The sequence below is a fragment of the Pan troglodytes genome, chromosome 9 (assembly GCF_028858775.2).
Source record: "Pan troglodytes isolate AG18354 chromosome 9, NHGRI_mPanTro3-v2.0_pri, whole genome shotgun sequence".
NCBI classification, from domain to species: domain Eukaryota; kingdom Metazoa; phylum Chordata; class Mammalia; order Primates; family Hominidae; genus Pan; species Pan troglodytes.
Genome location: NC_072407.2, coordinates 74774204 through 74793460, shown reverse-complemented (window position 1 = coordinate 74793460; position 19257 = coordinate 74774204). Strand labels below are relative to the sequence as shown.

General features: G+C 56.6%; 2 protein-coding genes across 24 annotated transcripts in view; both read left to right on the top strand.

The window, feature by feature from the left end:
- Positions 1–1863, top strand: part of STARD10 (StAR related lipid transfer domain containing 10) — a 38985-nt gene extending 37122 nt beyond the window's left edge. For all 13 annotated transcript variants that reach the window (XM_063783186.1, XM_054661502.2, XM_063783185.1 and 10 more), the window contains 2 exons: positions 840–892; positions 1450–1863. In XM_063783186.1, the coding sequence (XP_063639256.1) occupies positions 840–892; positions 1450–1695 (299 nt within the window). In that variant the 3' untranslated portion in view covers positions 1696–1863. The remainder of the gene's footprint in view (positions 1–839; positions 893–1449) is intronic.
- Positions 1864–4125: 2262 nt separating this feature from the next.
- ARAP1 (ArfGAP with RhoGAP domain, ankyrin repeat and PH domain 1) overlaps positions 4126–19257 on the top strand; it is a 67807-nt gene continuing 52675 nt past the window's right edge. For 5 of the 11 annotated variants that reach the window (XM_063783146.1, XM_024347337.3, XM_024347336.3 and 2 more), the window contains exon 1: positions 4126–4263. The gene's annotated coding sequence lies outside the window, so the exon portion shown is untranslated. Of the gene's footprint in view, positions 4264–17475; positions 17654–19257 lie in introns of those variants that run through there. The other 6 variants (XM_063783157.1, XM_024347332.3, XM_024347331.3 and 3 more) reach the window with 6 other exon arrangements.

The window sequence follows — 19257 nt, the reverse complement described above, 5'->3', positions numbered from 1 at the left end:
GCCTCCCCTCCTCGCCCCTCCAGGGGTGCTGTGGGTGTCACCTCCTGATCCCTGACACTCAGGGGAGTCACTGGCTCCCTGTTCTGTAGTCCATTCCCCTCTAGTAGAACAGTCGGCTCCTGTCGGGCCCCCAGTGAGTTCCTCTCTGGGTCCCCAGGGCTGGCCCAGGGTGGGTGTCACAGTGAACATGGAGTGAGTGAGTGAGTGAGTGAATGACTAGAGGATGGGGAAGCCTTGAGCATCCTTGCCTGGAAATGCTCCAAGCCCCAGAGCGCACAGTGGTCCAGGCCTAGCACTCCCCCGGCACCTCATTGTGTTGGGTGTCAGAGGTGGAGTGGACACTTGGGAATGAGATAGGGTGGAGAGCTGGGCAGTGGATTCCAGGTCAGGCCAGGCTGGGGTGCTCAGCCAGAGGCCTGTGTGGTCAGGGGAGGACTTGGAAGGACAGGCAGGGGAGGGGCTGAGCGTCAGGGGCATTCCTAGGAGGGAGGTTAGGTTGAGAAGGGATGTCAGTGTGATTGAATGAGGCAGCAGGTGCAGCAGGGTGGGTCCGAGTTTCCACCCATGTATAGCCTGTGCTTACCTAGGACTCTGTGGTTTTCTTCCACGTAATCTTTGAGGCTGGGCAGAGGGAAAGTGGGGGACAGAGCTAAGCCTGAGGACCTCGGTCTGAGGTGGAAGGGAGTGAGGGTAAAGGCTTGTAGGACTTGCCAAACACACCTCCTCCTCATGGGGAAGACGGTGGCCTCCCTGGAAGCTCTGGGCAGAGGGTGGGGCTTTTGTCAGGGGCGGAGGGGCTGGGTCCCTGAGGCTGCTTCCTCCCTTCCCTGCCCTCACAGGCTCCTTACCCAAGTGGGTGGTGAATAAATCTTCTCAGTTCCTGGCTCCCAAGGTGAGTGGCCTTGGGATTTTGCGGGGGGTGTTGAAGACTGGAAAGAGGACTATGGAATGAGGTGGGTGGAGTCAAGCATGGAGCCTGAGGGCCAGGCGTGGTGGCTCATGCCTGTAATCCCAGCACTTTGGGAGGCCTTGGCAGGCGGATTACCTGAGGTTGGGAGTTCGAGACCAGCCTGGCCAACATGGTGAAACCCTGTCTCTACTAAAAATACAAAAATTAGCTGAGTGTGATGGTGGGTGCCTGTAATCCCAGCTACTCGGGAGGCTAAGGCAGGAGAATCACTTGAACCCGGAAGGCAGAGGTTGCAGTGAGCCGATATCATGCCACTGCACTCCAGCCTGGGCCACGCAGTGAGATTCCGTCTAAAAAAAAAAAAAAAAAAAAAAAAAATGGAGAATGGAGCCTAGGGCTCAAGGAGGGCAAGTAGGGCTGAGGAGTGAAGTTTTGAAAGGGAGCCAGTCAGGATGCTGGGGGCTGAGCCGCTGGAGGGGGGTGTGGAGAAGACCTGCCCCCTAGCCACCCCCTGACCCGGCGGGGCGGCGGGCCCACAGGCCATGAAGAAGATGTACAAGGCGTGCCTCAAGTACCCCGAGTGGAAACAGAAGCACCTGCCTCACTTCAAGCCGTGGCTGCACCCGGAGCAGAGCCCGTTGCCGAGCCTGGCGCTGTCGGAGCTGTCGGTGCAGCATGCGGACTCACTGGAGAACATCGACGAGAGCGCGGTGGCCGAGAGCAGAGAGGAGCGGATGGGCGGCGCGGGCGGCGAGGGCAGCGACGACGACACCTCGCTCACCTGAGCGCCGCACCGCTTCAGGGACGGAGACAGGACCGGGCGAGCCCTGGGGCGGTGGCCGCTCCTGCGCTTTCTCCCCTCCCCCACCCGGCACCTGGTGGCACCGGGCCAGGCCCAGGCGGGTGCTGCATCCTGGCTGGACAGAGCCCCAATAAACGATCCCACAGCCTCAGCCGGCTCATCACTGTGCCTGCTTCCCACCTGCCTCATGGCCGCTGCCGCGGTCCCCTGCGTCTGCCCTTAATTTTGTTAAGGTTGTTGATCATCCGGCCGTTGATCCTTCCAGCATCTCCTCATTTCCCATTGTGTAGCGGGGAGGAGACGGGGTTTATCACTGCCCCCCTCCTGTCCATACTCTGTTCCATTCTCTGCCCGTATCTATCCAGCTGTCCTTGTTGAGCGGTCATTTTGGCATTCACGCCAGGCTATTTGCTTTCTTTTTCACTGCTTTAAGGCAGCGGTCCCCAACCTTTTTGGCACCAGGGACTGGTTTTGTGCAAGACAACTTTTCCATGGATCAGGATTGGGGAAGGATTGGTTTTGGGATGATTCAAGTGCATCACATTTATCATTAGATTTTGATAAGGAGCGCACAACCTAGATCCCTCGCATGCGCAGTTCACAATAGGGTTCTCCCTCCTATGAGAATCCAATGCTGCTGCAGATCTGACAGGAGGCGGTAATGCTAGCTCAGCCTCTGCTCACTTCCTGCTGTGCAGCCTGGTTCCTAACAGGTTCCTGACAGGACCAGTACCAGTCTTGGCCCAGGGGTTGGGGACCTCTGCTCTAAGGGAAGGAGCAGGCCTTGACAGAGACCCTGGGTCAGGAGTCAGACGGTGAGGTTCTACTCTGTGTCCTTCGGCCCAAGGCCCTTTGGGTCCAACCTATGGACTGGGGTCTGACACTCCTGTCATCCCAGAAGGGAGGTGGAGGGGTCCGTGGGTCTCAAGCCACAGGGCTGTGGGTCTTAGAGCTGAGGCTGGGGCAGCATACCCTGGAGGGAGGTCAAGGGTGCAGGTGAGGGGCCTCAGATTCCAGTGCAGTTGGTGGGGACCAGGCTTGGTGATTCACGCCCTCCCTAGGTCATTTTGAAGACCTCAGGACTGTGTTAACAGAAATGGTAGGGTCCCCAGACCCCCTATCCCCTTGCCAGTGGTCAGATTCCAGCCTTCTCACCCTGTGCTGCACCTCGCTGGTCTGAAGTCTAGAGGGACGCCTGGGCCTCCCCTGTGATCTGTGGCCCCCAGGTGCCCTCTGCTGCCCAAGGGACACCCCTGCTGCCAGGACCAGAGGAGGGGCCTATGCTCTGCTCCTCTGCAGTGTTTTTGACCCCATATGAACTTGGGGCCCGGAAGTTCTCCCCAAGGTCTGGCCCTGTTCTCCCCTCCTGGAAAGCTCCTTTGCCTTAGCCCTACCACCGGAAGACACGGTCTACTCAGTCAACTCTTTCCCCGAGGGACAGGGTGAATGGCCAGTGGGGGGCAGGCAGGAGATTCTAGAACTCATAAAAATGGGTTGCTTCCCAGCTTTGCCCAACACTGGCTTTGTAACTTTGGGCAAGTCCTCAGACTTCTTGGAGCCTTATTTCCTAACCCATAACCTGGGATGATAATTTTTGCCATCAAGCAGAATGTAAGGATTGAGATAAAAGGAATAAATTGCCCAGCACTGGGACTAGCATGCAGTAGGTGCTCCAATTAATGACACTTTCCTCTTCTCAGGGGGTAAACCCTCATCCCCCGCAATGTGAGATCTGTTCTTCCAAATATACCCTTTGTGCATATGCAGAAATTGAAGCCCAGAGAAGGTCTCTGGCGTGGCTGGCCCCGGAGGTGTTCTGGACACAGGACCCAGAAATGTCTGCCAAGCCTGGTACCCTCATCTGTGTATGTGCTGGGAGGATGGGTGGGAATCTCCTGTTCTCTAGGTGTGGGTGCTGGAACCTCAGGCTGCAGCCTTCCGCTGAGGGATCCTTGGGAGGTGTGGCTGGGTGGGTAGCTTCCCCACAACCCTGCCTGTGGGCACCCAGGGAGGGAAGTGAGATACCCTTGAAGAATGTGGTGGAGGAAGGATTTCCTAGAGGAGGTGGTCAGGCACCACCGACGGCCTTCAACTGCCTCCTATCCCCCTGGGGGTGTGGCCCTCTTGTGTGTGGGGTGTATGTCAGGGCAGACTCACCAGAAGAGGGGTGGCGAGAGCAGGGAGACTCAGGGAGAGGTGGACTCAGCGGGCGAGGTGGCGGGGGTTAGACCTGAGCCTCAGGAGACAGTCGGAAGACCCGCAAGCAGCTAGAGGGGCAGGAGAGAGACACAGACCGACGGGTCCGGCGGGCGGGCCAGGCCAACCAACTCCAGGACCGTGACTAGGCGGGGGGCGGGGCCGATGAGGGGGCGGGGCCCTGCCCTGCCCTGCCCCAGCCCCACCTTCCCCTCCCGGGGAGTCACGTGGGGCGGGCGGAAGCGCCCGGGGGGGTGGGCGCGCCCGGCCCCTTGCTGCGATTTGGCGGTGGCGGTGTAAGTCGGTGGCGGCGCCGGTACGCCTGGTCCCCGCGTGGAGTCTTTACTCAAAACAGGTCAGTGCGGCTGCCGGAGCCTCCCCGTCTGCAGGCCCCTCGCCACATTGGCCTGCAGTTTCCCCATTCTGCAGAAAGGAACGCCGAGGCCGCGCGCTGCTTCTGCTTCCCCGGGTCATCTTGTCTGTTTACCTTTTTGGGCGTGGTGGGGGGGTCGCCTCCTGAGGATAAGCCAGCGGGCCAGAGACGGTAGGGAAGGGGGGTGAACCAGCGGGACCCGGGGCTTCCAGCCCGTAGCCCTTTGGCGTGAAGGGTCTCTGGAGTCAGCCGCCCTCGGGCGCCTTGGGGTTCCCATCTGTGAAGTGAAGGCTCCCACCTCGTTGGCCGCTGAGACCTTTACATTTCTGGAGATCTGTACGACCCTATGCCCTGGGCCTGGGGCTCCAGTGACCTTGGGCAGGCTACTTCCGGTCTCTGCATCTCAATTCCCCACCAGTAAATGGGGCATGGCTTCCCCAGAGCCCCTACCTGGCCCAGTTGCTGGTAAAAGAAAGTATGTGCTCAGGGAATGGGGTCACGCTGGGAGTGGGGTGGTTGGGCCTGGAGAGAGCAGGCTTAGGGTGCAGCCTGGGGGCAGGGGATGGGTGTTTGGTGCAGGGCCGGCGGGGAGGGGGGGAATCTGGCCAGAAGCCATCACGCTGTGGTTTCTGCTATATACCGTCCCTTCCCCCACATCCCATGTCCTGGGGAGCCTTCCCTGATCCCAGATAGGTGGGAGGGGGGTGCTTCAGGGCCAGACACCTGGGGGTACTCGGAAGGATTTGACTCTTTGGTGGGTCCCAGGGTCCCAGACTGAGGCACTCATGATACCTGTTCGCGGAGAGTCCCCAGAGGCCAGGCTGGGAGAGACCGCCCAGCAAGATCATCACAGGGTAGAAGGAGCCCAGCAGAGCCTTGAAGACAGGTGTGGACAGGTGCAGGCCCCAGGGGAGGGGATGACTGGAATGGGCTTGGCAGTTAAGTGGCAATTTACAAGGATAAGGACCCTCCAAAGGCGGGGGCGTAGCTTGTGCAAAGTCAGGAATTTGGATGGTGTGTCTGAGGAATGGCAGAAAGATGGGTGTGGCTGGCAGAGGTGTAGAGAGAACTCATCCTGTGTCCCATTCCTGGCTGGGGATTGTCAGGACCGGGCCTGGGGACCTTGCCTCCCCATTGGCTACTTGCATATTGGAGTAGTTTAGGAAGGGGGTGTCCCAGGCAGAGTACCGGTGACTGATGAGGTGGAGGGGGCAGAGGCCACCAGAGCCCTGATGGCCCCCAGGTTTTGTTTTGCATTCAAGCCTCCTACTCAACCCCAGCTTTATACCCCCACGACCTGGGCTCCAGCCATGCTTCACACATCCAGCCTCAGCTTTTTGTACAGATTGTTAATCCTCCTCCCAACCTTCTAGAAGCTTCCTCCCCATTCAAATCCCCAGGTCCTTTGGGACTTCAGGTTTCAGAGATGGGCTGCTGTTGCCCCTCCTTCCTGCCCAGCCTTCAGTCTTGTGTAATGGCACAGCTTAGGAAGGGTCTCCTTGGAGCTCTGTGGGGATGGGGCCTGCAGAGCCATGGGGATCACTGGGACCTGGGGCCCCGAGTCCTTGTGCAGCCACCAATCACTATGTGACTCTACAAGTCCCCAAATTCCTCAGAGCCTCCATTTCCCCATCTGCAGGATGGAGTGATCAGCCCTGGCCTCATGCCCCAAAGAGAGACGGTGCTGGGGCAATAGTCAGGCCTATCTGCTAAGATGCTGGGGCAATAGTCAGGCCTATCTGCTAAGTCCTGTCTCCAGCATTGAGAGTTTGAATGAAAGAAAGAGAGAACCCAGGGGAAGGGGTCAGTTTAGAGGGGTTGGGGGGGTGTCTGAAAGTATCGGGGGCTAGTGGTGGACCAGGCCTAGGGCATCGGCTGGAGGTGGGGAGTCCCTTCCATTTTCCGGAGCCCTCTCTCCTTCCCACCCAACTCTCCCTTGGCTGAGCTCAAAGCCACCCGCCACTGCCCAAACAAGTGGCCTCTGTTCCCAGGGGAGGGGGAGGGGAGGCAGGCCCTGGGCTCCAGGCCCGCCTGTCCAGCACTGACCCTGGCCCCCCGCCCCTCACTCTGGGTCTTAACCCTTGGGGGCCTGGACTGGGCCCTGGGCTCCTTGAGGGCTGGTGATTCTTGTTCACCAGCTGTCCCCTCTACCCCGCTTCAGGCTCCCAAGGGTTCTGTCACATCAGGAGGGGATGCAGTAGGAAATGGGGAAGGAAGGAGGGAACAAGGGTGGGGGACAGGCTGGAGCAGATATGGCCATGGACACTTAGAGACCATTTGGCCTAAAAGCTTCTTTCACAGATGGGGAAACTGAGGCCAAGAGCTAGAGATGAGGGTAGGATCACACAGAGACCCCTGGTGGGGGTCAGGACAGGTTCTGTCTCCTAGTCTGGCCTCTCTGGGGGAAAGGGGAGAGAGGGAGAGGGAACTTTTTTTTTTCTTTTTGAGACGGAGTCTTGCTCTGTTGCCCAGGCTGGAGTGCAGTGGCACAATCTTGGCTCCACCTTCTGGGTTCATGCCATTCTCCTGCCTCAGCCTCCTGAGTAGCTGGGACTACAGGCACCCGCCACCACACCTGGCTAATTTTTGTATTTTTAGTAGAGACGGGGTTTCACCTTGTTAGCCAGGATGGTCTCAATCTCCTGACCTCGTGATCTGCCCGCCTCGGCCTCCCAAACTGCTGGGGTTACAGGCGTGAGCCACCACTCCCGGCCGGGAGAGGGAACATTCTTTGTTGAGTACCTGCTGTGTGCTGGACACTGCACATTTGTCATCTAATGATTTACATAATTGCATAAGAGCATAAGACGAGCATCACCCTCCAATATCATAGTGGAAGTAACAGCCTTAGAGAAAGCTGAGTAATAACATCAGTGAGAATGAGGTCAGCAAACATGCCTATAGCACTGTTGTAAACAGTTTTATCCATATTAACCAATTCCACCCTGCCAATAACCCAAGAAATTAGGTGACATTCTACAGATAAGGAAACTGAGGCACAGAGAGGCTAAGTAACTTGCGTAAGAATACATTGGGAGGGTGGTAGAGAGACAGGGTCAGGACCCAGGTGTTCATTGCCTCCTTTGTCTGACTTCACTTTGATCTTACTCTTTGAGCACCTCCCAGGGCTGAGTGAGGTGCTTTCCCCGGGTGGTGACCGAGGCAGCCTTGAACAGTGTGTGACCCCAGCTAAGCTGACCCAGTCCCTGCTCTGGAGCAGAGTCCAGTCCCTCGGGCAGCTCTTCTCATTTCTTTCTCTGGTCTTGGGCAGGTTAGAGTCAGCACCCTCCACAGCCCTGTGCAGAGAGGTGTTATGTTTTAGAAAGGAGTTCTGTGCTAAGGGTGGCCACTCCAGGGTTCTGAACAGCATGAGGATTTGGTGGGTGGGGAGACATCCCCATCCAATGTGCATGCCCCACAAAACTCAGAGGCTGCCGCTGAATCAACCCCAGTGTCCCCAGCTCTGATCAGAGATAACATTTTTTCCACCTTCCCCTACCCCTGGCCAGGCCCCCAGACTGTATATGCATTCCAACCAGGGATCTGAGGAGGACAGTCCCACCTGGAGGCAGATGACCCCAGATGTGAAAGATGGTGGGGGGCAATGCATGGATTGTGTTCCACAGGGTCTTCCTGTGGAATGTCTCTTTTTCTCATCCTTGGGCCGTAGTACAGAGGGGAAGAGCCTGTCCCATAGTTAGGTCATCTGTCCTAGGCCACTGGGACAGTCAAAGAGTGGCTGGGAGGGGACGTGGAGTTAAGTGACCAGTTCAATAACAAATCATTTTTTTTTTTTTGAGATGGAGTCTTGCTCTGTAGCCCAGGCTCAAGTGCGGTGGCGTGATCTCGGCTCACTGCAACCTCCGCCTCCTGGGTTCAAGCGATTCTCCTGCCTCAGCCTCCCGAGTAGCTGGGATTACAGGCACGCGCCACCATACCCAGCTAATTTTTGTATTTTTAGTAGAGACGAGGTTTCACCATGTTGGCCAGGATGGTCTTGAACTCCTGACCTCGTGATCCGCCCGCCTTGGCCTCCCAAAGTGGTGGGATTACAGGTGTGAGCCACTGGGCCCAGCCAACAAATCATTATTTAATAGTAGTAATAATAGTAGCAGTAGCTATTGTTTCTTGGAAGCTGACTATGTGCCAGGCAGTGTGCTAAGCACTTTATATACTGAATTCATTTAATCCTCAAAATAGTCTTCTGAGGTAGGCACCATTCCCATTTTCCACATGAGGAAACTGAGCTCCCAAGAAGTTAAGTGATTTGTCCAAGATCATCCATTACATAGAATAGCTGGGAATCTACATTTCCATTGCTTCACAGTGAAAACCACAAGCACTGGGAGGCATTGCAGACAGAGGAGATCTAAACCCAGTCCTACCCTGGGAATGCCTAGTCAGTGATAGGCAGAGACTAGAGGGCCACCTGGTCAGGTGACATTGCTGGTGACCAACTGTGGATCTGGGGTGCCCTCAAGGGTACAGGGGTATCCTGCTTGTAGACTGGACTAATTGCTGTCAAATCCTGAGCCCCCGTGGCCCTGGCCCTGGGATAAGCGTCTTGTGGAGGTTTGGTTTCTGCTGTTGTCCTATCCACCTTGGCTCTTGTTCATACAGTGGTTCTCCCAGACCCCATTTTGCTGATGAGACTAAGGCCAGTAGAAGGTGGTGATTTGCCTGCAGTCTCTCAGCCAAGGAAAGCAAGAGCAGGCCCTGGAACCCCGGCAGGGCGCTCTGAGGCCTGCATTCTACCTCTCTGCTTGAGGCCTGGTTGGGGCTTCCTGAAGTGTTGAGCTTCCTTCAGACCCTGCCCACACTGCCTTGTTACAAGGTCCAAGTCTTTTCTCCCTGACCAAACCAGGAACCTGATCCTGTTGGGATGCCGGGGCTTTGCTACAGCAGGGTGTCAGTAACTGAACAACCCTGGAAACATGGTTCTAGAGCCCAGAGACAGGGACCACCTATGGTCCAGTGTGTGGGGCTCAGGGTCAGAGGGGCCTAGAGGAAGATTAAGGCATCAGAGAGTCCTCCCTGAGGGGATGCGTTAAAATCTCCCTCCTGTCCTTATCCTCACTGTTGTGAGGGCAACGGTAAAGGCAAGAGGGTGGGAGAAGGTCAGGAGGGCCACTTCTCTATCCCCATTCTCAGGGCAGAACCAGGGGCCACACCTGGAATCTTGGCTGTCAGTGGCCCTGGGGGAGCTTGGGCTGGCCCTGCCTCCTTCTGGCCAGGCCAGTGCTGGGGTGGCTTAACCCCCGGGACAGAAGACCAGGAGCAAGGCTGAGCTGCCACTGCATTTCGGCTTTCCAGGTGCCAGGGTCTCCCCTGCCAGCTTTCCTACTGGCCCAGCGAGCACTGCCCCACCCTGGGCATCCCCCTCTCTCCTCCCCAACCCATAATGCATAGGGCAGGGGTCTGCCTGTAGTCAGGTGCAGAGTCAGGAACCCAGGGTCTGCCTCAGGCCTCTAGCTCAGTGAGAGACCTTTGGCTGGGCATTTATCTTTACTGTACTCAACTTCCCTGGAGCTTCAGGGAGGGGCAATAAGGAGCGACTCTGGGGATCCCCCAGGCTTACCAGCCCCCAGTTGTGAACAGGTCAGGACAGAAACCAACCAAATTGGGCAGGTGAGAGGGGGAGGGGGTTGGGGGGAGGGGGCTGTTCCACTCCTCTCCACTCCCTTCTCTTCACACTGAGCAGCTAGAATTTTAAGATTCTGAGTCTGAGATTCTAGGCTGGTGAGATTCGAGGATTTTAGGGTTTTATGTGCCTGTGAGTCCCAGCTTCTGAATTTCCGAAATTCTAGGTTCCGAGAGCCTAAAAAGCCTTGAGTTGGGCTGGGTCACCCCCAAGTTGAGGCTGAGGCATGTGCCGTGCTTCAGCCTGGTTGGTGCAGACGGCTGAGGCCTGGAGAGTTTCTCAGTGCTGGCTGGTGGGTCAGAGGCACAGCTGGTCTCCAGGTGCCGGGTGCTCCCTGCATCTACCACCCCCAGCACACACCCGGCTGTCTCCCCTTCAAGAAATCTGGGAACCCTGTAGACTAGGTGGTAGCAGAGGGGCACTCAGTTATCTTGGCAGTGGGGAGAGATGGGCCAGGCCCCCTCTGCATTCACGGGTTGTAGTGGGGCTGTTCCCGTGGACACTAGGGCGGGGTTGTGGAGAGGCTTGGGGAGGGCTGGTGGCTGGCTAATTCAAAGAGCAAGGTCAGGGTCACACTGCTGGCCATCAGGGCCAGTACGGGATGTGGCTCAGCAGACCCAGGTTAAGCCTTGAAGGGTCAGAGCCAGGCTCAGGAGCCTCTGCAGAAGGTGGTGGACAGAGATCAAGAGCCTGAGGGGAGGTATTGCTCTGCCTTAGGGTATAGAAGGCTGGGCTTGACTGAGGGACTTAGGAGCTACCATCCCTAGCTGTTTCCCGTGCTGTCTGGGCCTGTGGGCGCAGCAGCTGCACTCAAGAGGCTGCGGGTCAGGAGCAGCTCTGCCCCTCAGAGAAGCACAACCCAGCCAGGAGCCCAGCCAGGCAGTCGTCCAGGAGAAGAGCACTGACAGCCAAGATTCCAGGTGTGGCCCCTGGTCCTCTCCACCTTTGGGACATGACACAGGTGCCCTTTGGGACACAGGAGTGTCTCCTGGAAGATTGCCTGGCCAGGCTCCTGGTGGGGTCGTGCTTCCCAGCCCCAGCCTGCAGCACATCCCTCCAGTGGGTACTCCATGCGGGTATGGTCAGCATTCCTCATGGGTTGGGGTAGGAGGGGCCCAGTTCTGCACCCCTTGATGTGTGAGCTGGGCAAGGCTTTCACCCACTTGAAACTTGGTCTCTCGGGTGGCCAGGCATGGTGGCTCATGCCTGTAATCCCAGCACTTTGGGAGGCCGACGCGGGCGGATCACAAGGTCGGGAGATCAAGACGATCCTGGCTAACACGGTGAAACCCCGTCTCTACTAAAAATACAAAAAAAAAAAAAAAAAAAAAATTAGCCGGACGTGGTGGCGGGCGCCTGTAGTCCCAGCTACTCGGGAGGCTGAGGCAGGAGAATGGCGTGAACCCATGAGGCGGAGCTTGCAGTAAGCCGAGATTGAGCCACTGCACTCCAGCCTGGGCGACAGAGCGAGACTCCGTCTCAAAAAAAAAAAAAAAAAAAAGAAAGAAACTTGGGCTGCTGTGTGGGTTTGCAGCTTAAATGCAAGTTTGTTCCCAGTGGCCACAGTGTGCCTGGTACGGAGAATGGGCCACCCCTTTCCACTCCAGGAGCAGAGTTGGAGACTGACACTTTTCCAGATGATAACAGAAAAGCTCTGGGGTAGCGGCTCCCGTGCTTGGTGAAGGGGCACCAGAGCCTTGGCTAAAGGCTTCCCTCCCCTGCTCTGCCTGGGGCTGCTCTCTTCCTTCTGTCTCTTTCTCGGCTCTAAAGATGGACATGCTAAGCCCAGGGAGTCTGAAGATCCAGGGGGTGTCTAGTGGTTCTGTTCCAGTTTCTGTTCCACGGACATGAACCAGGACACTCATTTGCCTCTACTGTCTGTGGCCTGAAAACCCACATTTCTCAGTGCAGAACTGGCTTAGCCCACTTGGAGGTATGTGGGGGACGGGGGAGGGAGGTTGCTCCAGTATCTCTAATGTTGCCTGAGGCCCCCTCCTCAGTTCTTCCAAGGAACAGGCTGCTGGAGATATCTGAGCTCAGGCTCGGGGGCCAAGGTCTGAGTCATGGTCCTGACTTGCCCGTGCGGCCTGGCTAGGTTCTTGCCCCTTCTGGGACTGGGACTTACTTTCATTTCTAGAAATGTGGAAGGTTGATTTGGTGGTTCCTAAGTGCCTAAGGAGCAGGTGGTTGGGTTGTGTGGTACTGGTCGAGAAGGCAGGGCTGGGTAGTAGAACTATAGTAGAACTATAACTGGGTGGGACTGGGTGGAATGGGAGGCACCTCGTACTGGGAGGCTGGAGGCTGGGTTCTGGCCACACTTTGGCCACTGATTTGCAGTGGCAAGTTGTCATTTGCCTGGCTCTCCATGTGTAAAATTGGGAAATGTTCATTCAGTCAACAGATATTCACTGTGTGCCACCTTTGGGACACAGGTATCCCTGGTCTTGCCTGGGAAAGCACCCAGCCAGGGTTGGGGGTAAGAGAGTATGTATGTGACAGACACAGTCACAGATGGTGACAGACACAGTCACAGATGGTGACATCTGGTGTGATCAGGGCTGTGACTGTGGGAGTCAGAGACTGCTTCCTCAAGCAGGTGGCACTTGAGCTTGCAGGGTGAGGTAGAGAAAGATGTTCTAGGCAAAGGGAACCGGGTAAGCAAAGGCTTGGTGGTGAAGCGCTGGTGTTGGTGCATGAGAGTGGAGGAAATGAGACCAGAGGGGAGGGGCAGGTGGCAGGAGCCAGTGGGTGGAAGCCCCTTGAGCCCCACTGGGTAATGGGGGGTCAGGCAAGGGGTAGGCAGGCAGGAGAGGTAGCCCCTGCCTGAGGGCTGGGGGTTGGTCTCAGAGACTCCTAGAAGTCTGGGGTGGTTCTGCCCTGGTCTGGGGAATGGTTGAGGGGGTCTGAGAGTCACACTTCCCCTGTGTGGGTGAGGGCATCCCCAGCAGTGTTTATGGGGCCGGTCCAGCAGGAAGTGCTGGGGCAGCCTCAGAGGTCAAAAGAAGGGACAGGCCTTGCCATGGAGGGTGCCGGGGAGCCTCAGAGTCAATCTCCAACTCCTAGACCTCCAGGCTGAACCTTGACACCTGCCTCCTCCAACTCTCCCTCGCTCTGCCCATCTCTCCAGGCAGCCCCTGTCCCAAGCCTCCTGAGCAGGGTGAGCTGGGGTCAGGCCCTGACTGAAGGCCTCCCAGTCCAGCCCTCTGCAGACCCTGCCCCTGGCCACCCTCTTCTTGCCTCCGTGTGTGTGTCCAGCCACAGCCGCTGTGGCTCAGGAGGCTCCCTGGGGAGGGATTTGAGGTGGGGGTTGGGGGTGGGGGCACTTCAGAAGGGTGGGCAGCAAAGGCTGAAAACACTGGAAGGTGCCACATATTGAGTGCCTGCTCAATATGCCTGCAAGCCAGGCCTTTGTAGATTTCCATTCATACATTTCACAAATATTATCGATTGAGCATTTTCTTGACGTTGTCCTAGCCATGGAATATACAACTGTGAATAAGACAAAGTCTGTGCCTCTCAGTTAAAGAGTCTGACTTTAACAAATATCCATATAAGGCAGTGTCCGGTAGTGATAAGTGGGATGCTGAAAAAGGAAACAGAGTAAGGAGATAGAGGCTAATGGGGTGCTTTTTAGGATAGAGTGGTCAGGGAAGAAAGGCCTTGCATTTGAGGAGGTGCCCGAATGGGTATGAGGAGTCATGGAGATGCCTGGGCAAGAACATTCCAGCCAGAAGGAGCTCGGGACCCAGCAGTTGAGTGGGGGCACACAGGGACAGGTTGCACAGGCCTGGCAGGCCGGCTGCTAGCTTTGGCTTTTACTCTGAGGGAGGTGGCAAGTCACTGGGGAGTGAGAACTGATCAGATTTGAGATCTGCTTCATCCCTCCCTCACAAGCCTGCAAGGTGGAGCTATCCTAATTCCATTACACAGATGAGGAAACTGAGGCTCAGAGAAGTTAGTTGAATTCCCAAATCCCACAGCAGGAGGAACCCCCTGCCTGCTGCCTGTCTGTCACAGTGTGCTCCATCACCAGAGCACCCTGCTGTCCTCCATGACTTCCTGTTGTCTGGACAGTAAGGACCGGGGTCTTAGCATGGCCTTCAAGGCCCTTCTCAGTCTGCACTCAGCCTCCCTCTCCCTCTATCACTTAACCTCCCCTTCTCCTCCCTGGGCCTTACCTGTCTTCACGCTGTCCCCTTGAGAGGACCCTTGATACAGATTCTGGCTCCTGAGTGACTGAGCCAGTTACTTAACCTCTCTGAGGCTGTTTCCTAATCTGTAACATGGCCTGAAGCCACCTGCTTGCTAGGTTGTTGGAAGGATTTTATGAGGCAATCCATGTGATATGTTTAGTGTGGTGCTGGGTAGACGGTAAGCACTGCATAAACACGACCTTTTGTTGCTGCAAGCAGGGGTGGCCGGATCAGGTGAGCAAGTTCCAGGGCTCCCTGTGGGCCTGCTGGAGAATCGAGAGGGAGACTGAGTCAGGGAGTCTTCCCTAGCTGTTGTCTGATTATAGTCAGGAGACTGAGGTCACACATCAAATTGGAGGCCAAAGCCTGTGGGGCTGGTCCCCCTGTCTCCCTCTTTCCCTTCTGACCCTAGTCCCGGCCCCACCCATGTGGTCACCCTCCCCAGCCAATACAGGCAGCTTCCCCTTTCACGTGCCAGCAGTAAGGGACCCCCTTATCTTCTGTCTTCTGCATTCCAGGGGCCATCTAGAGAGTAGGCAGGTCTGGGTCCCTGTTCCCCTGCACCCCTAGTTCTGGGGTACAGAGGAGCCCACCAAGTCCCTCCTCCTTGGTGGGCAGGAGCTTTAGGTTTCCAGTGAGCTCACAGAGGAGTCAGTTGGCGGCCTCCCCTTCCCTCTTGGGGCAGGGTGGGTGCTGGCCCTCGGCCCCCAGGGCACATGGTGAGGGTCTGTATCTTGAGTGCTGGTGTCACTGGGTCTGTCCACTCCTGCTGCCTGTGATTCTGTGGTCAGCCCTGTGCACTCCCACCCTGCTGCGGTCAGCCCTGTCTCTTCCTGTTTCTGCCTCATTTATGGTGTTCGGAGTCCCCCTCCTGCTCCCGCTGGGGGCAGCGGTCACAGGAGGATCTTCCTGGAGTCATCCTGTGGCTCCTCAGGCTGCCCCTTGCCCTCTGTGGGAGGAGTTGCCACAGGAAGTCCCCAGCCTCTGTAGAGTGTGTCTGTGCCTGAGGGCCAGGGAGCCAGGCCAGAGCCCTGTCTTGCTGGTGGTGGGAGCGCCCCAGGTCTCTGTAGGTGTGGGGCTGGTTGAGTCACCTTTCTAAGTGGGAAGGGCCTGAGCTAGGCCGAGGGTGAGGACTGGGAGAGTGGGGAGGGTCCTGGGGTGAGGCTGTGGAGGGTTGGGGTCAGGAGCTATGCCATGTATTAGATGAGCCCGGTGGGCTAGAGTATGTCCTGGTTGCAGGGGGCAGAGGCAGGAGGCAGCGGTGAGGGCCCAGAAGTCCAGGCAAGCTGAGGGGCCTGGGTCGAATGGGGGCAGTGTGGATGCAGGGCAGGGGTGTGCCCAAAACATGGTAAACAGGAAGGAGTTGGGGGAAGCGGCAGTGGTCCCCAGACCCATTAGGGGTCGGGGGTATGTGGTGGGGCCAGAGGGGCATAGTATGTGATAGGCTTTTTGACAAAGCCTAAAACCAAACCATTTAACTTTCAGCTTCATTTATTTGCAAGTGAGGCATGTTAGACATTCCTGAGTCATCCCACACCTCCTTCCCTACCTGACCCTATTTTGGGTTGGGGCTTGGACATGAGGGGCCCCTGGGTGAGGCTTAAGGTGTGGTAGGTGAGAGTCAGGGCCAGGGTGGGGTCTGATGGTGTCTTGAGGACAAACCTCGGGGACCCTGGCATCTCGAGTTTATTAATGAGCCTCAGTCCATTTCCCATGTGAAAGTCTGAGGGCTGCGCTCTGTGCTGCTGGCCACCAGTGCCTGGGAGGGAGACCTTATTTGATTAGCTTTGTCTTAGATCCTTGGGAGGATAAGTCGGGGGCAGGGAGGGGGCTTTGGGTGTCAGTCTCTTATTTTCCATCCAGATGGCCTAGGAAATTAGCAGTTTCTCTTATAATAGTTCTGTTAGTAATCTATGCATGTTATACTTAAATGATAAAGCTACTTTATAATGATAGTTTTGGGGAGCAAACTGGAACAAACTCAATTGTAATGACTTAAAACATGTTTATCATTTTTTTCTAATTATAAAAGTGATAATTGTGAAAACTTGAAACAGTGCAGACATGAAGGTTGTAGAAAGTGAAAGTCTTTCAAGATTGGGGTTGGAGTTAGCGTGAGGCCTGAAAGTGGGGTCAGCAATGCCTACTGTCCCTTAGTCTTTCATGTCCCTAAGTCATTAATAAAACTGTGGTTTAGCATTTTATTAGGGTGATGCTGGTAGGGTTGCTGCAGGAAGGTTGTTAAAAGGTCCTGCCTCCCACCAGGTCCACTGTGTGTGGGTGTGCATGTTGTGCACTGCTCAAAGGTGCCTGGCAGGTGTAGGGAAGTGAGGGCCAGAAGAAGGAGGACTGAAACCCAGCCTGTCCTCTTCTTGCTCAGCTGCTTCCCTTGGTGTGGGGCTCCTGGAAGAAGAGGAATCTTTTTCTTATTTGCCTAAAGGCCCCACCTGGGTTGGAGACAGCTCTTCTCCCCCTGCTCCCCACAGTCCCCAAAGGGAGCTGGTGAGTTCATTGTATGATGGGAGTGTGCCGTGCCAGGGCATTCCAGGGGAGGTCCAGAATGCCGTGAAGTCAGGTCTGGTCTGGAGCTCTGCAGTGGGACATGGCTGGAGGTAGGCTGTGGTAGTCATTGGTGTCTGGGGTAACCGAGAACCTCAGGATGTGGAGGGAGTCTAGCCCAGAGCCTGGCTACAAGCCTAGCACCCAGGGTCAGGACTAGCCAAGACCTTAGGGCTAGGGACAGGAAGTGACTACCTGACGACAGAGGAGTGAGCAGAAGAGCACACTGGCCTCCAGTACACATGCGGTGGCGTGTCATGGTCATCTGGGTGCCAGGCTCTAGGAGGCAGGGAGTGACAGCTCTACTTTGTGGAGGGGAAACTGAGGCTCAGAACGTGATGTGACTTGCCCCAGGCTTCAGACAAGAAATGGTGGAGCCAGGACTGGAACCAGACTTGCCTTGCATACTGGGTGGGGAGGGGGCCCAGGCCTGGAGCCGAGGGACATTGCTGATAGACCCCCAACTCCCCACCAGCTAGCTGAGGCAGCTCTTCATTCCCCAGGCTCTGGGGTCCCACTCAGTCCTCACTGCCCTGAGGGGCTGCTCCCCATCAGCCACCAGCACTCCGGAGACCCCAGAAGACAGGCCACACCACACATGGGCCAGGACAGGAATCTCCTGGTGCCAGGGAGAGTTATAGGGCAGAGATGCGGCCTGGGGTAGGACAGGAGACCCCAGTGTGCCTTCCTGGGACTGTTATGTGGTGGCCACCAGTCCCCGAGAGATGGAAAATAGGCTGCTTGGCCCAGGGATCGGTCAGCTGCCCACTCGAAGGCTGTACCTGCTGCCTTTCCTGGCAGGGCTGGAGGGAGGTGGCTTCTGCAGAGGCGTGGGGGCCACTTCTGCACCCTCTGGGCTGGGAACCCAGCCCCCACTAGTTCCTCATATCTACGGAAGTGCCTCTAACACTCTTGCCTGAGTGAGCGGAGCCTGGAGAAGGCCCAGGAGGGCAGCAGACCGAAGAGGCCCTATGCAGAGGTATCACCTGGTGACTGGGCCGGGGAGGGGGCCAAGGGTGGGGTATTGGGCTGTGGGGTTGTTGCACACAGTTGAATTGCTGGTAGGAGCTGTGTGTGGTGGGAAAGGGCAGATCTGAGGTGTGGCCATTGGGTGGGGTGGTAGGTGTGTGTGGCCCTGGGAGATGTGTGGCCCTTGAGGTAGTGTGAGGTGTGCATTTGTGGTACCAGTGGGGTGTGGTTTGTAGACCCAGGCCTGGCCAGAGCTGGCTGTGTATGTTCTTGGTTCCTGTTGGGGAGCTCCGAGGAGTTTCCTGAGGTCTGGATGCTGGGGTCGCTGCCCCGCCTGCCTGTGCTGGGACAGCTGGGCCCAGGGTAGTGGATGAGGCTGTATAAGGGAGGTGGTGGTGGACAAGCTGAGGCCTCAGTTAGGACCCCTAGCCTGCCTTCCTCCCCTCCTTGCTCCCCATAGGGCTAGGTCTTTCCTTGAACCCAGGGCAGAGGCCTGTGCAGAGGGGAGCTGAGGATGCAATCAGGGGAGGCGGCCTGGCCAAGAGGACTCCAGAGCTGGGTGTGGAAAGGGTTAGGACCTTTAAGGCTACCCTGATCCAGGGCTGACTCATGCAAATCAGAATGCAAAACAGGCTCAGGGAGGCCTCAAGAGAGGGCCACACCCACACGGTCAGAAGACTATGCAGGTGATGGAGGGCCAGCCATTGAGCCTTTCTCTCTAAACATCTTCTGTTCCCACCCCACTGACATCTCCTGTCGCGAAATTCACCAGGTCCTTTTCTGTCCCTGGGCTTTGCACACCCAGTCCCCTTTGCCTGGAATGGCCTCCACCTGGCCACCTCCTACTTATCCTTCAAGGCCCAAGTCAGGGGTTCCTTCTAGAAGCCTCCCTTACTTCACCAGACAGAAGCAGTCACGTCCTCTGAAGGCCCCGTGAGCTCCAGCAGGTGACCTGGTGAGTTTCTACCTCACACAGCTTCCATGACATTGACATGGAGAAGAATCACAGGCCTTAGGGTTGTTATAAGAACAAATGAGGGACTGGGTGCGGTGGCTCACGCCTGTACTCCCAGCACTTTGGGAGGCCAAGAGGGGAAGCTCGCATGAACTCAGGAGTTCGAGACCAGCCTGGGCAACGTGGCAAAACCCCATCTCTACAAAAAGTACAAATATTAGCCAGGCATGGTGCATGCCCCTGTAGTCCCAGCTACTCTGGCGAGGCTGAGGTAGGAGGATCACTTGAGCCCAGGAGGCTGAGGTTGCAGTGAGCTGAGATCACACCACTGCACTCCAGCCTGGGTGACAGAGTGACCCTGTTTCAAAAAAAAAAAAAAAAAGAACAAATGAGATGAAGGAGAAAATCTAGCAGGGGCTGGGCACATGGTTGCCAAATGGTGTGCATTTAGGGAAAGAAGGAAGCTGGAGGGTGCCTGTCTTTGGCTAAGGCTCTGGGTCATCTTCTTGCTGGGCCGGTGAAACAGGTCACTAGTCAGTAGTGGGTAGAGATATTACCATGGAGTTGCTGGGCTGGGACAGAGAAAGGGTGATGAGATTTTAACTCTGACCTTGGGGTTGAAATGGTAGGTAGAGGACAGAAGGGCAAAAGTTTTGGTT